This window comes from Pezoporus occidentalis, unplaced genomic scaffold (genome assembly GCF_034315485.1).
Source record: "Pezoporus occidentalis ecotype Australia unplaced genomic scaffold, CSIRO_AGI_Poc_V1 ctg61, whole genome shotgun sequence".
Lineage (NCBI taxonomy): Eukaryota > Metazoa > Chordata > Aves > Psittaciformes > Psittacidae > Pezoporus > Pezoporus occidentalis.
In genome coordinates, this window is record NW_026915955.1 from 566,935 (window position 1) to 588,159 (window position 21,225).

The 21,225-nt window shown below is 35.3% G+C and overlaps 1 protein-coding gene across 16 annotated transcripts in view; it reads right to left on the minus strand.

The window, feature by feature from the left end:
* The window catches only part of EPB41L2 (erythrocyte membrane protein band 4.1 like 2), a 101,069-nt gene that overhangs the window by 27,680 nt on the left and 52,164 nt on the right, over positions 1-21,225 (minus strand). For all 16 annotated transcript variants that reach the window (XM_062639701.1, XM_062639704.1, XM_062639697.1 and 13 more), the window contains 7 exons: positions 20,522-20,626; positions 15,096-15,138; positions 7,651-7,726; positions 6,128-6,346; positions 5,587-5,674; positions 3,943-4,095; positions 2,688-2,785 (listed from right to left, as the gene is read on the minus strand). In XM_062639701.1, coding sequence (XP_062495685.1) covers positions 2,688-2,785; positions 3,943-4,095; positions 5,587-5,674; positions 6,128-6,346; positions 7,651-7,726; positions 15,096-15,138; positions 20,522-20,626 — 782 coding nt within the window. The remainder of the gene's footprint in view (positions 1-2,687; positions 2,786-3,942; positions 4,096-5,586; positions 5,675-6,127; positions 6,347-7,650; positions 7,727-15,095; positions 15,139-20,521; positions 20,627-21,225) is intronic.

Here is a 21,225-nt window from a genome sequence, read left to right on the forward strand (position 1 = left end):
ATAGAAGGTTACCATCTTCTCTATGAAAGGATGTCATCTATGACCATTCTATGTTTATGGTTTTGTCAGAGTGCTAGCCAGGAAGATCTAATCCTGCATGCCTAAAATTCAGATACGCAAGCACCTGAATCCTAATGTGTTTCAACACATTTTTTAAAGAAAACAAAATTCAAGACAATCTAATCCAACCTTCTGCACAAAGGACACTAATGAAATAAAATCACTAGCATCTGCAGCTTCACTTTCACTGCTTCTATAAAACAACCTTATGCAATCTTTGAGACAATTTTTTTCTCTGCATGATTTTCAAGATAGCCTTCTTCCTCTTAATGCATAATGCACTCTAAAAGGGTTTTACCAAGGTTATTCCTCTTCTTTATTTTCTAGTCTTGGCAAGGCTACAGCATTAACTGCCAGTTTTTATCCTTCACCCTGCTGAGATAAACTTTTAATCTTTTAATGTGGAAAAAACAAGAGAACCTATTACTTCCTGATTAAGGGCATCTGAATGGATTTTTTTGTATTACAAGCATAATTACATAAAATAACTGAAGACTATCCTTTAACATTTTAATACATTCTGGGGAGACACTGAAACGATCACTAAAGTTTCAAATAAAACATGGTAAAGCAGAATTCTAAGCAGGTGTCTGCAGTTAGTGCTTAAATTGTAAGTTGCAGACTAAACTTAGCTCAAAAGATTATTGTAGCTACATAGTCCAACCGTATTTCTTAAAGTAGATTGTTGCTCTTTGAAAATGGTACCGGAATCCTGTAAGGTTGTATCACAAATGGATCCAATGCCTTCTGGTTGTCATTTCAATATAGTTCATTAGAAAATTTCATTAATAGCTTCATATGCTGGTTGAATTTCCCATCCATTAGAAGAAGATGAATCTTAATGCAATTATTTGAGAAAAAATGAAACATTGCAAAAGACAACACAAGGAGTCTCACAATGTTACACAGGGCATGTTGAGAGATCTGGAAGCTAAAAATGTACACCTAGATTCAATACCGTTTACTGTGGTATCATACACAAGCTTTACACATAGAATCATAGAATCATGGAAGAGTTAGGGTTGGAAAGGACCTTGAGATCATCTAGTTCCACCCCCCTGCCATGGGCAGGGACACCTGCCACTAAACACATGCTCTGAAAGAGCTATAATCTCTTGGACTGCAGTTGTATTCTGCTTTTTATCTTTAAAGAAAAACAGAGCTGCATTTATTTTACTGTTTTTAAATCACGATGACGGGTTATGAGGATTTTCTATCAGTAACATCACTGAAGTATATGGGTTTTACAGAATTATTCAAGTATTCGTTACATAAATTTCATTATAATGTCATTTCTAGGAAGTAAAAGCCACTTCTGATTGGAATATAATCCAATTACTTTTATTATGTCAGAGTTTCTGTAGCAAGATTATCAAATATGTGATAATGCTCCTAAAAACTTACATATTTTCAAATGGTAGTTGTCAGTTTAGGATATTTGACTTCCATAGGATTTGTTTTTTCCTATTCAGGTCCATTTTATTCCTATATAAATAGGAAATACAGTTTCCCACCAAAGTAAATCATGGCATGAATTATTTGAAGAATGTTGATAAACTTTCCACTGCAGACAGAACTGCATGCTATTTGTGGTAACACACATCACCAGTCAAAAAAAGATTTTAAACAATAGAATGTATCTTAATAAACTTAGTAATGAACTCTATCAAATATGAATAAAAAAAGTCTTTGATCAGGGTTTAAAAAAAGTACTTCCAAATTAAGCATTTTGAGACTGATTGCCAATCTTGGCACAAATTCTAACACTGCATTCAAGAATACATTTAATGAAAATCTGAATACTGAAAACCATCTGACAGTTCCAGTAATGAACTGCTTAGATCTCATGGCCCCAGGTTCTCTGTCTAGCAAGTATATGCAGCTTACACTAGTACTCAGCATCAGGATTGTATTTACCTTAATACACAATTGCTTTCTTAAAATAAAAAGACAGGCTACTGAATGGAAAGCTTACCTTTTAAATACCCTACTTACAGTGCTCATTTGAAGCAAGAAACTCAGATTCAGTGCCCATTCAATGCTTAAGAGGGTCAGCCTAAATCTGTGACTCCTAGGCTGCATGGAGCATGTGCACTCCCTCATGGAGTTTGGGCTATTATAAAAATGAAATTAGGATTTTTCAAATTCCTTTTCAATGGAGGAAGTAAAAAGAGAAACTACTCTGTGTCTTTTTGTTAAAGTGCTCATTTACAAATAGACCATAATTTTAATGACCAGTTCAGAATATTAAAAAGCTGTAAGCATTTATACTCAGCAGAATATTCTAAAAAGTGAAGTGAATAAAGATTACTGTCAAGCCCTGAAAACTTCTTTAGAAGGCATACAGTGGCTTTCTAGATGGTCACTGAAGAGTCAGTCTCTCAGGAAGTCTTAACATATGGTAACTAGTTTAGCCCCATCCTGTTAGCACTCAAAAGTTTAAATAAAGCAGTTAAATTCAGACTTTCAGAACTGTCAGTTTGGGGCAAGTGATCGTTGGAGTGTCTTCTAAGAGACGGGGAAATAAGGGGCAAAAAAGGGGGGAAATCTCTACTTTCCTCCTATCCTTTAAAAGGAAGATATGCTCATACCTGGTAAAGTGGAAGAAGCAGAGAATTATCATTTACCTGAAAAAAGTATGGTGCTCCACACAAACCTTCCATAACCTTTTAGCAGCCCGATGGTTTGGCAGTTTGAACCCAATAGTGCTCTCAAACTGTTCCGTCTGGAAAGAATCCACAAATAAATTAACCCATTTCCTTAAGCTGGCTTTTAACTAGCAGTGGAGTTCAGATAGTTCCATTACTGTAACAAGCTCTAACTCTCCTTTCATAAGACTTCATAAGATTTAGAAATAATAAAAAAATAATCAGAATTTCCAGCCTTTATTAAAATTAGACTTGGGGAATTAGCCCTGATGGGTAATCACATTACCACTTCCTAACTGAACTAATGACTCTGTTGAAAAACCCAATGCTTTACTGCTCCTTGCTCATTTTCTGACTAGCTGCTTGATATATTTATTTTTAAACTGCATGAAGTAATTGTACTGCAGGTTGTGTTGCACATTTCCCTTGGATGTAATAAATGCCTGAAATCCATACTGCAGTGTTAAGCTCACCTAAGCCGTTTCACTATGTAACGGTTTCTTAGCAAAACTATTGCATCTATGTACTACAGCAAGTGCAAGAACAATACATCTGTGTTTCAAAACTTGCAAAACTACAATGTTACTATTGTATTATTGGTATTTAGACTTCTCTTTTATTTATTCACACAGTTAAAGCTACTTTAAACATTTTACAATATAAAAAAGCATTTGGTTTTGACATTTTGTTAAATATCTAGTTACAATGTGTTCAAAACTTATCCCCCTGCCCTCCCTTCAGCAAGTCTCATAAACTTAGAAGGCTATCTGAAAAGAAAGTTGAATCCACTATTTCCATAGTAGCTAGCAGAAAAAGTTATAACCTCCTACAGGAAACTCAGGCCTTCGGTTACAGCCATAAACTAGATGCACTGACATTTAGCAAACAATTATACCCAAAGAGGAAGAGAAGCTGGCTCTCTCCCAGGACTGCAAGTTTGCATAAACACTCAGAACATGGCCAGCATAACTAGCTTTTGCTGTAAAAAAATTAAAATTACAAGATGGCATCTATTAACCAAAGAAAATTGATTTTCTTCTTGGTTTGCATTTAGTGATCCAGACAAGTGTTTAATACAATCAGTAGAATACAAAAAGGAAAATAAAATGCTCTTAAGCTATGCTCGAATGCAACAAAAGCCTCTGAGAACATCTGGGAAAAAAATTAGGATGTTTTCTTGTTACTAGAGAGAAATGATCTCACAAAGGAAACAGGACAGAAAGGTGCTACTTACTTCTGCTGGCCTGACTTTGATGTAGAAATTACTTCTTTTATAAGAAATCTTAAGAATTTTTGGCCAGGCAAAGCGGTTGATCCGGAGTCTATCTTTGTAGATGAGCAGGCCATTAGCACATACACCCAGCATGATATCCACACCTTCAGAATCCTACCACATATGAGACAATTTCATAAAAATCAGTTTAATAACATTCCAAACAAGTAATGATCGCTAGCATACCTTGAGGGAATAATGTAACTGGAATTTACTTCATATTTAAACCTGAAAGACTGCAACAATGAGATTCTTAAAGCAGAAATTGCCAAGTATATATATTTTATAGCAAAGGCTTTGGACTCTTAAGTAATGGCTCTCATATGCCATTGCGTATGCCACGTTTTTGGGAAATCCTTCAATATTCTGACAAAAGGGACTAAAAGTTAACAATTTAAAAGCAAGAAAATGTACGGTGGATGTGCTACCAGTAATTTCAACAAATATTAAAAGAAGACTTAAACCAACTTAAAACAGTGAGTGAAAGTCTGAAAAAGTTGATGATCATGGTGATAGTCACCTTCTATTCCAGTGAAGATATGGGGAAGTAGCAGGTAGGTGGCTGAAAATATCAACATAATAATTTCAAAATGCTGGTGGTACACAACACAGCAGAATCTCATGTCCTCTCCAATAACAAATCAACTACATCAAATGCCAGCACTGTCATTAAGAAGTTACTTCATTGGCATAACTAATGCTGCAAGTGGTTCCTGGAAAACAGCAGTTCTAATGCTTGTAGATAACTTCACTACAGCAAAAGAAAGCTCCAATAAGACTCTAAAAATCTAAGTTCCTTAAAACACTACGGACCAACTGAACTGCCCACTGCACTTATATTAAAAAAATGAATAAATGTTACATAGTTAATTGTACAGGAATAAAAATTTATGTGTATTTGCTTCAAGTGCTTCTAATGAGAACACAGGAAAAGTCTATGGAAAATTTGCAAAAAACAAGTGCACATTTTTTCCATATGAAACAGAATAAAAAAGTGTTCTGCAGTACTTAAAAGTCTTTTCTTCTCTTTTATTTCATTTTTTTTTTTAAATATAGGAATGTTATGCTTAGAACACATTGATTTTCCTAATGATTTGAGGCTCTGGATTTGTGCAAGAGAGTGAGAAGGGGTTGGTTAGTTGGGTTTCTAACAAAAAAAGAAAAAAAAATTCCCACTAGAAATGTAAATTTGATTTGACCTTCCCAGAAGAGTGGAAAACACCAAAAACCACACTCCTCCCCCCACCCTGATTTTAACTCTCATGGCATTACTAAAACAATTACATGTTCTTTCAGGCTTTATTTTACAGCCCTACATCCCTGGGCATCAAAAATCTGACATTTTAAATATATTTAGCCACTTCTATAAATAAAATATTATTTCTAAGCTGCACATACATCATGCATTAAGTGAGCTTAGATTTAAAATAAATTCTAAGTATGTTAAAACTGTAAACTGTGAATTATCATGACCAACAGATAAAAGGCTTATACTTAAAAACTGACAGTATGACATTTTTTAGAAAATACATATATATACTATGTTCTTTAATACTAAGCACGTCTATCAAAAAAACAGAACAAACCCAAACCAATCTCCAGTACCTTGGCATGATGTAAATCCACTCCATACATGGAGAGTCTCTTTGCATTTTCTAGGAACTGGGAATCCGCCTGTGATGGAGTTAAGCCCCTAAAACCATTGAATAAGCCTTGAGTTTATTGACAAAAGAACTGAGAATCAAAACTGAGTGGAATCCTGGAATTCAGGCACATCAGAAAACCTCATTTTGTAAGGTATCAATAGCATTTTTGCCCTAATGGGAAAGTGTTCTTTTAAAGGATATTAAATTTCTTGAAATGAGATATCCACCTTCACTCTTTCAAAATAGTCTAGGCTCTATGTTGCTTAAACTAATTCATATGCTCAGATAAAAATATTTTCTCTAAAAGTTCTCTTCAGAGATCTTACTGAAGCTACTACTTTAAAACCAAACTTTTTAAACGTGTGGAAGAGGCTCTAGTAACATAGAAAAAGATTTCCAAAGTAAGAGTAACTTCAACTTAGAAGTTTTACACATACTTTTAAAAGGATTGACATAAACATGACAAAGCATAATGATTCCATTTAATCCCACTGACACACCTGTGCGTTCTGTGTAACTCAGCTACTTTCTCTTCCATTTCTTGAGTCTGATTGGGTGCAAATTGGAATTCACTGATATAGTCACTGCGGTGCTCCTCTGGGTCATGATCACCCAGCTCAGCCTGCAGGGTATATGAACCAAGGAGGGTGTGAGTCACAAAAGAACACGGCAGTCGACCAGAAGCAATATCCTGACGAAGCTGTAGGCACAAGAAATACCTGCAAGATAAAAGAAAGGGGGGGGGGGGGGGAATAATCAAATAATCAAACAAAACCAAGAACAGACAAAGTATTACTAACGGCAGGCTTATGAGATATGACAGAATTTATTGAGATCCATGTAATCATATATTTTAAATTAAATCAATGTATTAATAATTCATTACACCTTACATTATTTGAGTACTACTACCACACAGTAAATTTCACTTCCATTTTTAACAGTTGATATTACTTTCATAAATAATGTGAAAAGCAGGAAAGATTCTGATTTTCAGTATAAATGAATGAAAAACTGTATCTAGCTTGTAACAAAAGCCAGCTTAGAACTCCTTCATTTCACATTGTAGCCTGCAGGTATCTAACATTTAAAAATAAAACCTATTTGACATTTCCCTTCAGCTTTACAATTTTAACTTTTATATCCCTTGCAGTTCATGAACTAATCAAGTCATGTAATACAGAAAAGAAATCTGGTTTAGCACTGAAATCAAAATTACCTGCCTTAAATGTATGTATTAGAATTTAATATTTCAGGTACTGCATACAGACTTTTACCAAATTTAACAAGTTAACAATCAGAAGATATCCTACCCAACACAGGGTTTGTAGTGATACAACAAAGAGGAATGGCTTCAAACTGAAAGAGGGCAGATTTAGGTTGGATATTAGGAAGAAATTCTTCACTGTGAGGATTGTGAGGCACTGGAACAGGTTACCCAGAGAAGTTGTGGATGCCCCATCCCTGACAGTGTTCAAAGACAGACTGGATGGGGCTTTGAGCAACCTGCTCTAGTGGAAGGTGTCCCTGCCTGTGGTGGGGGTTGGAACTAGATGACCTTTAAGGTCCTTCTAACCCAAACAATTTTATGATTCTAATGCTTCTATTTAATGCATATGTATAAAACTAGCTTTTCACTAGCCTAGTCTAGGTTATTGCTGAAGTACCTTGGATCCCTTGAGCTTTGTCCTTAATATCAATACCCCACACCCTTGTTTACTTTATAATAAAGCAGCAGCCAGACAATAAACCACTGGCTTCTTTCATAAAAGATCACTTGCATCTTATCTCCTGGCCAAATCATATTTCCATTTACCATTAAATTCATTCTTGGGTTTCTTTCTGAAGTTTTCACTTTGGCTTTTTTTCAACCTTGTTCAAAAGAAGTTGATGTAAAAAAATCTATAGCATTCTAAAGTAACAGCCAAACCTCTTATGGCATCCAGAAACTGAAGAAATTTTATATGGCCTTCAAAATAGACTAACAGGCATTTTTTAGTTTGAAATTAGGAACTATACACACCTAGTGATGTCTTCAATCAACTGTGAAGGATCAGGGGGATAAAACTTCACATTAAAGGTAAATATCCAAGGTAAACCTAAACATGGGAAATGCTGGATTGTTAATCTCAAACAAAATGAGCAAAGCAAAAAAACCTTACAAAAAATATTAGGCAGTCATATAAATCTTAAGATTACTGAATCCTGAGTAAAGTTTTTTCCTTTTTACAACATACTAGTAAGAAGCATAGAATATTTTCATTCTCAGGTAGTAACTCATATACAGAGACAGTGAACGATTAGCACATTAAAATAATTTTTAAATAAAGTTTTACAGTAAGTTATGTAAATATCAGAAGACATTTTTATTTTGAAAACTACCATAATATAATTAACACTTTAAAGATATTCTGTGTTCAGAGGCACTTGCACTGAATTTGTGTTTAGTTCCAACTCCTCAAAGGCCAAGTCTCCTCCTGTTTTGACTGTTAGTTTGAAAAACGGTACAATAACTACAAACTTGAGATGTCAAAATGAGGTCTGCATTGTATATACAAAGATAAATATTCATATTCATACAGTATGAATGCAGGACAAAAAAATATTAGCCATTCCTCCTTTAAAATATTTTTTGAGAAACTATACCTTTAGCAACTATAATAACTATTATATTCTTAGTTTAAACTGTCGTGGACTAGAATTGGTAAGACCACATGCAATTTTTAAGCAAAAGCATTCTTAAAACTAGATTAATAATTTGACAAATTATAAAACACTACCTCTAGTCAGAGCTCTAATTTTAAATAAATCTTTAAGATGTGAAAGCTGAAGTCACTCACCAATAATTAAAATACATTCTCAGAATGTTACTTTACCAGTACTGTAATATTATGTGCAAGAGGAATACATTCATTGGAAAGTACTAATAGCTTGACAAAATGTAGAATTTTGCTAATTCAAACAGATTTTAAGTACAATGCAGACACAGATGTAACAGAAAATCACAAACTAGGAGTCTAGAAGAATAGTTTGGTTTTGCACACTGCTTGAAAGCAAATGCAGTTGAGCTTTATTGCATCTTACCAAAGTTACACCAAAATGTAGGGGTGCTAAAAGCTGTAAAGAAATACTACGAAAAACAAACCAGAGAAAGGACACAAAGATGATCAAAGGGCTGGAGCACCTCTTCTGTGAAGACAGGCTGAGAGAGCTGGGGTTATTCAGGCTGAAGAAGAGAAAGCTCAGGGAAGACCTTAGAGCAGCCTTCCAGTAACTAAAGGGGGCCTACAAGAAAGCTGGAGATGGACTTTTTACACAGGCTTGTAATGACAGGACAAGGGGAATGGCTATAAACCAAAAAAGGGAAGATTTAGGTTAGATATTAGGAGGAAGGACTTTATGCACTATGGAAGTTTTGAGGCAGTGGCACAGGTTGCCCAGAGAAGCTGTGGCTGCTTCATTCCTGGCAGTATTCAAGGCCAGGATGGATGGCACTTTGAGAAACCGGATCTAGTGGAAGGTGTCCCTGCCAATGGCAGGATAGTTGGAACTGGATGACTTTTAAGGTCCCTTCCAGACCAAATCATTCCATAATTCTATGAAAATATAATCAAAACAATTCAGTAGCCATTTTTGTCTTTCTTTCGCCCCTTTTCTCCTAAATGCAATTAGTATTTTGGTGAAAGGTCTTGCAAAAATAATCTCTGGTACAAAGTTAATAATTCTATAAAGCTTGTTAATGATGAATTCTGGACAGTAAACCATTTTAAATATCTGTGCTACACAGATAAACCATGCTTTGAAAAACATGTATTTTAACGACAACAGAAAAACCCCACTGAAATGCCATTTCTGGCATAATTCTAGTAAAGAGTGCTGATATTTTGGCTTCAGGTTTTTTCCTTTTCAAAAAATCCCCTTTTAAAATTTCACATCCGTTAAAGATGAGGAGGTGCTTTCTGTCAGTATTTCTAATTACGTCTTTCAACATTTAAAAAATTATTTCAGATTTTCAAACATGTCTCTTCATTGGAGCACTTTGATTTCTGCTTAAATGTGAACCTCTTTCTCCACCTAGCCCCTAAATCACTACTTCCTGTAGAGAATTTAGGGTTTTAGCGCATCTTAATGAACCCAGTTATCAATTATTTGTTAGAATATTGATTACTTTGCTTACGAAACAAGCCAGGACTCCTTAAATGGAAAAGCCTAATTTATTGGATGAACATATAGTGCTGAATTAGGTAAAATATGCCTCGTTGCATCATCTACTGCAATGCAGTGTAAGACAGACCTGGGACAAAGATACCTTTAAAAAAAAGGCTAACACTAGTTAATACATCCAGCATCACAAACTGAATTAAATCTGGAATAGATTAGTCTACTTCAATCATTTATCTCCCATGGAATTTTCATCATTTAATGAAAAGCTGCTGATAAGGAACAAGCCAAACTGACAAAGATATGCAATTGGGCCAAAACATCTAAGCAAAATAGTTCAGGAAGTGTTGTCATCTTAACAGGACAGTGGGATGGAGACAAATGGATGAAGAATGTGTCCTTCTATACAGATACTAAACCAGTCATCAAGTTTTCCTGGAATGAAACAGTATTTCCTGTTTGGAAGCAATTTTTCCTGGTCAAAAACTTGCAATTAAACTAGCCACAGACAAATTCCTGATTAACATGTTCCTCTATCTTGTCAGCCTTTCTACAGTTACCTTTCAGAAAGCACTGTAGCCAGGAGTTCTAGAAACCATTTGAAGGAGAGAAAGAAATAAAGCTGTATTCTCTACAAATAGCTAAAAAGAGTGTAAATACTCAATGTATAGGCTGTGTGAGAAATTTCAGATGTCTTCAAATACTAATTCCATAGCTAATCTGTTGAAAAAATGTTGTAGTTGGCTTTGTACTAAATATTTTCTGGACAGTTGGTGACCTTATATTTTGCCTGATTACTGAAAGCCCATCTATCCCCTGAATACACACTAGCAAGTATACTACAATGGGAGCAGTCTATACTTACACTTCTCACTACAGCGTACTGTTTATAGCCGCATAACTGAGGCATACAAATGGAATTGTCTTCATACAATGATGCACGCTATTACTGGCTCTTTGAATTGGTGGCCAAGACAAAAAAAGTAAATAAATCTGATATTTAAAATGGTACGTAGCATTCTGTCCATGATAAGGCTCTCTGTTTTGATGGTTAATAATATGGGCTACAGAAACGTCAAGAATTTTTCTAACCAGCTTGTTACCTCAAAAATGCTTCTGTGGCAACTTTAGGCACATTCTGAGAGAAAAAGAATGCAGTACAACCAACCAGCAAGCAGCATACAAATAACATGATTCATCCCATTTAAACTGGAAAATCAGTGAGGTCTTTTTTCCAGTAAAGGCTTTTTTGGCTTTTACTCATGATGTCTCTTTTGGCCAAGTTAAGATTTTTAGGGTACTGTGAGACCAGGACAGATACATTACTCACAGGCAGATGCAAAAAATGTCCCATAAATTAAAGAAATTTTTTTCTATCATTTTTCTTAAAATTATCGTTAAGAGAACTAAAGAAATAAGGAAGATAGGAGCGCAGCCCACATTTTAAAAAATGCATGAAAAACAGCATACAGACAGTCCTGGTTGCACTGACAAGATTCAACTCTCAAATTCAGACATTTCCAAACTGCAAAATCATTCTTTATAATTAGCAGGCATACAGAAGTACCTCTGCAGGAAAATTCTTCCCTTGGCACAGGTAGTTCGGTCTCTTTGGAAACTGTGAGCTAGACTCTAGTGTAATTAGCTTAGATCAAAATTAGCTACAACTTTTACAGATACATAGTTATTTACATAAAAGATATGGATCTAAAAATAAAGTGACCCTGCATACAGTGACCCCCATATTTTGGTGCCTGAGCTTGATCATACATTTTGTTAGCATTAAAGTCAGGCAGTCACAGATGTACATTTAAAATGCAAGCACTTCTGTTAATTCTAACTTACCTTAGCACTTTAAACACAAACTTTAGACTTCTTAAATATTTTAGAACACTGTGCTGCAGAATTCTAAACTCATGTTTGCATTATTCTCATGGAATTTTAGTTATGAATTTATCACCATTTGGTCCACTGCATAATTTGAAAATATACCTACTTAACCATATAATTTTTTTTCTGTATCATCCTCTTTCCTCAGCAGTTGTTTAGGCTGTGTTGCAGAATACATTATAGAACCACAAATGTAAAAAAAGGAAAAAAAAAAATCCATTTCAACTCCATGACAAGCCCCTGAAATACATAGGTTGTTTGCTAAGTATGTCTAGAATAGGCCAGTATTGCATTTTGCTGTTTTCAAGTTCCCTAATCAGAATGACTGGTTTCCCATTAACAAAAGGATGTTGAGAACATGAGCACTGACCATGAGCTAAGAGAACATGAATACCGAGCATGAGCTACAACACAGGTTTAAACTTGTAACCCAAGATTTGTCACAAGCTGCCTATACTGTTTCATCTCTTCTAATTCACTTCCATAGAACTATACGGACTATTTCCCTTACTCCCCTCAATAATTTAACTGAATCAAGTAACAAGCAAAGTCAGTTTTCTGTCTTCAGCCCTTCAGTTAATCACTCCTTTTTCTAAAAAGAAAATGTCTTTGCTATCACTGTAGTTATTATCTCTTTTGATGTTAGTGGACACAGCTTCTTTTGACCCTAGACTGCTGAGATGTAATTATGTACGTACTGACTCCCTTCATAACCAATGGAAGAAAAGAGGCATTTAGTTTTGTTCCCCTCTCAGACATGTATTTCAGAATGAACTCAGTCACCTCCTAGAAGTGCCTGTTCCTTAGAAAACACAAGTACATTTACCTTAGGTGGACACAGTCAACCTATATTTGATCCCATAAGTCATACCCCAGGTACAGTGACCAGTTCTAGAATTGCTCAAGCTAAATAAGTGTTCTCTTGACAGAAGACATTAAGACAATTTTACAGTTAACTTCAAGAGCAAAAAGGTTAAATATATCCTTTATTGGGAGAAAATGCACAAAAACCTCCCTATACCAGTCTTTTCTGACCTCAGAATATCCAAATCCTCTCCAATTGTTGTAAGATACACAACACCAGATAAGCAATATGGAAGTATTTTTTGTAATAAAACCACTAATTGTGCTGTAGACTAGAAACAGATTTACCTGACATAACATTACCTTGGATTTAAACCATTTTACACAGCATACGAATCTAATTTCCATTTGGAAGAGAATTAAATACATCCACACTAAAACCAGGATATATCTAAAAAAATAGCTCCAAAATTTGCGTGAAGAGAAACATGAAGAGAAGCATGAAGAGGTCTGTAACCCAGTTCCATTTACTTCAATTATACAAACAATAAAAGCAAATAATCAGACCTCCCAAAACAGATGCTTTATAACATTCACATCTCTAATCTTAATCCATACCTGTTGAACACCTAAATTGCAGACAGAAGATTGATCTTCAACTGCAATAAACACTATGATATCAGGTTTATGTAGTTTACTCATCCAGTTCTGTTACACTGAAGAATGAGTTATGAAAATACCTATAGAAAACAAATGAGTGTAACAGCATGTGTTCTACACTAACAGCATGCACATCTCACAGAGATAAATTCTCAAATTACCTTTACATAAGGGTGAACCACCACATACCTGTGAAGTCTGAGATTTGGCTAGTCCAAAGTCAGTTGCTACTGCTTGTACCATCACAATATTCAAGCTGAACTTGGCAGTTTTGCAAAAGCCTCAATCCACTTTAGATGTAGCAAATTTCAAGAAGATAGTGACAGAAGTGTAATTACCCTACCTATCCCTAATTGAATTTAATAGGGGTTTTAACACATGCTGGTGGATATCCAATTACATGAGTCAAAAAAAGTCAAGAATTAATTTTCCTGAAGGGATCAGACTCGCTGAAAGAAAACAAGCTTATTGCCACCTTTGCAGCCCTGAGAACAGAGCCAGTAATTTGCATATCACGTTCATTAGCCAAAGTAACATCAGTAATTGCTGAGATCCAATATCACTGCCTAGCCAAAAGCCAGCCTGAATAAATAACAGATCACATAGAAAGCCTGAGGTCACCGACTTAGGAAGAGGCAGCCAGATGACTTGGGGGAGACTAAAAGATTGTATTTTGCCTTCTCCAGCAACAGGTGATACACGTATGGCCAATGTGCAGAGTATTGGTATTGCTCACATATAAGAGAGAGCAGAGATTATTATAAAGTTGCAGACTGACATGCTGAACTCCACTTCTGAATTTATCACCTTTGTGTGTTCAGATCAATGTACTTTTCTAGATGGTTATACAGCACACTACTGCTTCAGTTTGTGATGTACAAGACAGAAAGAAATTAGGTTTTTCATTTCAAATGTTCAAATTGACCAGTATATTTTTTATGGATGAGTATTTTTGTATGTAAGACTTCCATTATTGATTCAAAGACAAATATTTAGAACAAAACCTAAAATAAAGGAAAGCCTCACTACTTGATAAGTAGCTGGAGGATAAAATTTATCTGCAATACATTCCAATATCTGGAAATGCTAATGCACTGATTATGAGGAACACAAGTGACAGTATGCTGATTACCTGCAAATTAGTGTAAGGAAGTTTCTTTTTAAAATCCCTAAAAAGGTGTCCTCTACTTGCATATTAGTATATTCACCATTTTAACAGGTCTAGCTTTCTTACACAAGAGCATGTTGGATCAAAAAAATAGGTTCCAAGGAAGCTTCTGTAACTTTAATTTCTTTTCTGAAAATACAAACCACATCTGCCTAGTAAGGAATTTCATCAACTGGGAAAGGCCTGAAGAAAACTGAATTAACAGCACTATGATTTCACATGGATCCAGACTGAAAAATGAGACATTCCAAGATTATGCCCTACTTCATTTCCATTCCAGAAATGATGGAAACATCAAAAAGGGCTATGCTGGACTGAGCAGTACTAAGGAATATACATTTTCTGTAAGACATATTGATTCTCTTTTTATAATTTCATATTCTGGCGAGTCTTTTAAGTAAGAAAGTTCATCGCAACAACCATGACCATCGTTGCAAGATGATATTCTCCATCCCATAACACAAATATCAATGAAAGTTGAACAAAAAAAAAATTACTGTTTCAGGATGCAAAAAGACCAACTATTAGTCGCACATAAGAGGAAAATTTTGAGGCAGCAGCCAGTATAACGATTAACTTCTGCAACACAAGGCTGAGTGGACAGTGGATAGAAATAGCTTCTATTCTTCGCTTTCTGTTTTAACACTGAGTATGTCATTATCAGATACACATTATTTTAATGTTGCAAGTATACAATGTAGTCAGCATCGAGGCTACTAAGTTTATGAAGACTATTTCTGTGAGGAAATAAAAGGAGCATAATATCTGAATACAGAAGTACTTACTTCTAATTTGTCTCTTAATTTCCTTTGAAGAATCTAGCCAGTTCTGGAAAAAAAAACCAACATAAACAGCATTTAAAATCACTACAGATTGAAGATGGTGAAGTAATTTCATTCAGTGTAAGTAAAGTTCGCATTGTTCAGACATCTGTTCTATTTTAAAATAACCCGGAGAACTCTAAAATTGAACTTGAAATTTGCTAGCAAGTCTCCCCATCCATGCACATAAATAAAACTGTGCAATGACACTCCCGTCATGGTTGTCTTACTGCTTTAGAATATTTATGCCCTATTAAAAACTGGAGAGTCCAGTGGAGGTGGTCTAGCAAGTGACATTTGGCAAACACAATTTTCTCTCACAGTCCTTTTATGAACATAAGCAGACTTCCCAGGAATTGCTACGTAATCTCTACATGCCTGTGCTTATAACACCCAAATAAGAGTTACCTGAGATAACATTTCTCTTGAACTCCAGAGACTTACTATTTGTATCATTTGTCTCAAGGCATATATGTTTCAGTTCTGGCAACATTCAATCAAAGGTGCTTGATTGAACCTAATCAAATTTCATGCATTTTTCTATCCTCCCCCAAAGCTAAGTTCTTTATGAACATGTATTATGTATGTTAACAGTGATAGACCGGCAAGGTTCAAATCTGGGTACTCAGCTCTATTTTAGGAAACGCAAATAAAGTCAGATTTTCATATTTTAGATGACTTTTTTAAATGTGCTTTATCCTCAATACGAAAAATATTTTCCCATCATCTGTGTATTAAACAGCTCATAGTATTTCAGTTACTGTTGATATTTACAAAGACACCTTTTTGTGACTGATCATCCAAAAATGTAACTTTGGGAAGTAAAACTAATAAATCAGTAACGTATATTCATCATTAACTCAGGCAATCCTGTTTACTAATTTTACCTATTGATGTTAAAAAATAGATTGAATGAGAGATTAGAAATATAAGCCTTTTAACTGCAGTTACTGAGAATTTACTTTATACAGTGTTTGAATCTTTATTTCACATGGCCAGACACACATACACATGCATATACGTGGAAGAAACAAGCATGCACACAGTCAGCTTGCTAGCAGGACTTGGCGCACATCACAGGGTTGGGCAAAGTAGGGAAGAAAACTTGTAAGGTCAAAGACAATGTGCATTTCCACAAACCACTACACGTACTAGCAGCTTTAAAGTCAGAAGGGACCTCAATGCCAGCACAAATGTTGCTAAACCTTTATCTCTACCAATGTTTCTCACCTAACCTAGCCAGCGACAGACACTGGGTATAATTTGACTCAACTTTCAGTCCATGGTACCAAATTTCTGATGCAACAACTGTATTCCAGTACCATATCCCTCAGGCGTTATTACAGGCTTTTCCACCGAAAGTCAGATTTATTTCAAGAAGACAAAACATGAGGCTACAGTTTTAGGAGTCTGCATGGATTAAAAGAATGTGGGACTGTGTGGCTTTGCACTCCTGCACATCTTTCATGCTGATAAAGGATGTGGCGTCTATAAATATGACCTAAAATACTAAGTTCCCTGCTGTAAATGACCTTGGTCAAAGTTGATTTAATCACAAATGCAGCATGTATATATTAGATAACTACTCTTCAAATTAAATGCAAAACCTCCTTTCTATAATTTGACATATGTAATTAAAAAAAGAAAAAAAAATAATTTCACTCTACTTGCTTTAAGAAGTTTGTGACATCCACATTTCACAGCTACTATAACTCATCCAGAGATTCACAGTCCATCATTACAAAGGAAGAAATACAAAACACCCTTCTAAAAAATCTGGATACTCTTTATTCTGCTTAAGTCAGAAAAACCACTATCTGGTGGAAAAGCCTTGACATGGAAAGGCCTTGGAAGCCAACAGAAGTCTTCAAATGCTTTTAGCTGAAACTCACTTCAGCTACAGTTACCCTAGGTTTTCAGTTTTGGCATGAGTTTTATTCCAAAATGAGACACAGCCATATTCTTCCAATTGCAAAGATAACTACAAGTATCTTAAAGATAACGGCAAGTAGATTAAACTCTTAAATTATAGTACAAGTATAAAATAAAGTTAGTAAATATAGAATATAGCATGGCATAAATACAGCAGAAAACTAGGATTTCTGAGCATGCTGCTTTCAATGCTTTATCACTATCAAGTAGAACATACATAATACAGAATATGTTGCAAGATAAGAAGAATAACCTTTTCTTTCCACAAGTTACACAGTTCATTTTCTGATTTTCCAAACCTTAGAGTGAGCTTATTGTAGAGTAGCAGACTTTTTCACCAACTTCCATTACTACTAGGTCAAATAAAGTCAGATGCTTATCCTCCATTTATATACATAATTACAGAGGTGGGCTTTTTGCAGCTGTGCCCTTTGTTATGGACAAAACAAACTACTGAAAGAGTCTACCCTGAAACAGACCTCTTGATGCAGAACAGACAGGTCTGTCTTTCAAATCAAAAGACAGTGTATATACACAACTTTCCTCCAGTAGGCAATAATTATTTGTTTAATCTGTGATTCGTACGGTTATAGAGCAGAAAGTAATGAATTGTCAAAGAAGAACAAAATGTTCTCTACCAGTACAAAAGTATTTTGTACAAATCTAGAAACACAGTATTTCCAGCTGCTGCCCAGAACATAAGAGCACAAGCTTTCTAATGCTTCTGCAGACGGGTCAGTGTGAATGGCTCATCTGTGAACTTCTGAGTGTGTAATACAGTGAAATCACTACCTAAAATTTAGGCCAGTAAATGTAACATTTGCAAAACAATGAAGGAAATCATTAATGAGTAATTTGACCTAAAAAGTTTTAAAATGTGTATTGAAGCTAACAAAAATCTGCCTGATTTGAAGACATGACATCTCTGTCAGCTGCACAGAACACCATAGAGAAAAGTTAATGGGACTGCTCCTCCAATGGTACCCTAATAGCGCATTAGGGAGCAGCTCTAATTCAAAAGAGAGCCAGGCATTCAGTTTCCACACCCCACAGCTGCTGTTGAGTTCAACAGCTGGCTTATAAATGGGTGGCTGTGATGTGTGCACAAGAATGAGAAAAACACATCATTCAGCATTTAGCACTGACCGGCCTAGAGGTCAGAGATTTGTGGCATTTTAATCTGAAGAGGCAGTCATAACAGGAGAAAAAAAGGATCAGAAAGAACTGGTACTGAGATTAAAAAATTGTCAAAAACTTAGAGGTGAACAAAATAGAAGGCCCTAAAACCAGTAAAAGTTCCAAGTCCCTAAGCTTTCTTAAGACACCACAGTAGCTACCCTTCACATTATCAGGATATGTTTATACCATAAGAAATTACAAACACAGTGTTGTACAAAAAACAGTAGCTTGAATTACATCATTTGAGTGACAGCAGCAGTAAAAGCAAGCCTGTATCAATGTGTACGTTACAGTACACCGTGCAACCTGTAAAGAATGTAAGCACTTAGCCAAGTGACTAGTTCATGCCAAAACCCACATTTTCAAACTCTTCTTTGAAAACCTGGATATTCCCACTTACCTGATAATCACAACGTAGAGCTGCACCAGGGGTATAGTACCATCCACATAATGGTACTTTGGGTAAAACCTAGAGCATATGGGCTATACAGCCAGGAAATACCCAAAATAAACCCCTCCTTCTCTGCTGCTCACAGGCATTCAAAATCTTGTAGTTCCTGCAGTTCACCATAAATTAAGCTTAGTCTTGCAACAGAAAGTAGGAGGTGGGAAATGCAAATCTGCTAGAAGACTCCTTTTTAAGTTTCTTCAAATAATACTTGTATGAAGAAGACAAAATCCAACAACTGTGTTTTAAGTCTTCATAAAAAAATCAGACCAGCTTTCTCCAGAAGTTCTTAAACAAAAGCCTGCTGCTGTCCATAATTATGGTGATGAGTGGTCTACTCCTTGAACAGTGCTAGAATTAGCCTGGGTATATGAATAACGGAACCACAGGGACCTCATTACCAGGATACTTTTCACTGAATTTATGTAAGTACCTCATTTGTGAGTGTTGCTACAATAGAACCTCCTAGTGAATGGATAGGGAGCTCAGGGGCTCACTCAGGCTGAAAGGGACCTCTGAAGATAACTGATCTAACTGTGACTCAAGGCAGAGCCAGCTTTGGAACAGACAAGACTGCCCAGGCTCATATACAGTCAAGTATAAAAAAATCAGAAGGAATCTTTTTAAGGTGTGATGCGCTGTTCCCCCATTGACATGACTGAGGAACAGCAAGAAATAATCAGTCCAACCAGAAGCACATTAAAAATAAAATAAAATTTAAAAAAAACCTACACCAATCCAGACTTTCCTGCTGCACTTTCAAAAGCCAAAGGCTCCCTATTCCACCTTGTAGGATCTGCTCAAGTGGGCTATGTCCTGGTTCAGCTCAAGGATCCCAGGTCTGCTATTAGACTTTTCCTTTCTTGTCAGAGATCAGACTGCTCTTTTATGTTATTTTGCTGTGTGTATACAGTATAGATTTTCAATAATGAGCAGCACTACTAAAGGGACAACATGTGATAATAACAAATAATAATTATGATATTTAAACCACAATAATTATTTTGAAGATCAACTGACATGCTTTTCATTGTTACATCAAAGAATTTCAGATTTCTATAAATGGCTTACAAATCAAGACAAAAAATAAAATACCCAGGTGAAAAAATACATCAAGCCCATTTTATATATGGGTATCTTTAACAGAGAGGAATTGAGTATTTTGCTTAATGCTTGCAGCAAAGCAAGTCTGGAAAACTACTATATTTGAATGGAAGTGGGTCAGAGATTAAGATCTATTCAGACCACTAAATTAGACTGCATTTCAAACACAACAGTGAGTTGAGAAAGATGGCAGAAAAAAAAGCAAAACCTTCCAGACCAAGCATAGTACTCATGTAACGATGTTTCCTGCTACAATATGGAGACTAAAAAGAAATACAATTTTTCCACTTCAACGTGTAATTACTAGTCCGTTTACTTTATGAGGGAAAATATAACCTCTGGTATATCTTTACTTCACGGACAAAGTGGCAGCCAGCCCATAGCTAACTGGAAATGTCCAGATGCTGAGAAAATCTAAATTAGCTTTTGGTAATTAATGGAATGCATGCCACTGACTGATTTAAGATTTTTCTCAGCTCAACAATCTATGTGTACTCGACCATTCAACATGTAAGCAAGTGCAAAAGAAAACTGAAAATAAGTTGCCAAATGATATTTAAGAGATCCTTTTGAATGAAGTCATATCAAAACAATATTCATTTGTAAAATTAGCAGACTAGCACTAGCATTTTACAATCGTTTACTCCAATGTTTGTAATTTAATATCTCACTAAACTACTGAACTTAGAAAAACAAAAAAACAAGCAAACCCCTTATACAGGCTTACCTTCTGCTCTGAATTCTCATAAAACAGCAGCCCAAAATAGTCCTTTTCCAGTAAATTGAGATGTTCACATACTTTGTCAAACAGCACTTGGCCTTTTGCTCTTTTCTGAAAGAATAAAGGAAAAAGTTACTATCAGTAAATCAGTAAAATTCTTAATTACAGGTACTGTTATTTGATGGTATTAGGAAAACTCAAAATATCAATAAAATAGATTACACAGCCACAGCTTTCTTATGATACTTTTTTCACTATATTTTGAAAGGTGTATATATATCACTGACAAATATAAAGGCATTTCAAATTTTTTAAATTAATAAAAAATAAATTAAAAAACAACAACAACAAAAAAAAAACCAGCTTGAATGCACAAGGAAAATTCAGTACCTACATTGATTCAAATATTTTGCACCATAAAGTGTGCACCATAAATAGCTTTCAGTTTTTCTGGATCTCTTTTAAATAATGTAAGATTCCTTCACGTGAGCCAACTTTTTCTATACTGTTATTTTCTAAAAATTAATGTACTTCCTATGGTGCTAATTTCTGTTACATTTTGCATTTATAGCATTTTGGCATTCATCTTGATGACTTTTATGAATCACATGATATGAGCTCCCAAGGAAAATAAAGCATGCTATCACCTTCAAGAGGCAAAAAGAACAATCAAACCACTAAAAAAGTCAGTGATCAGACCTGCCAAAGAA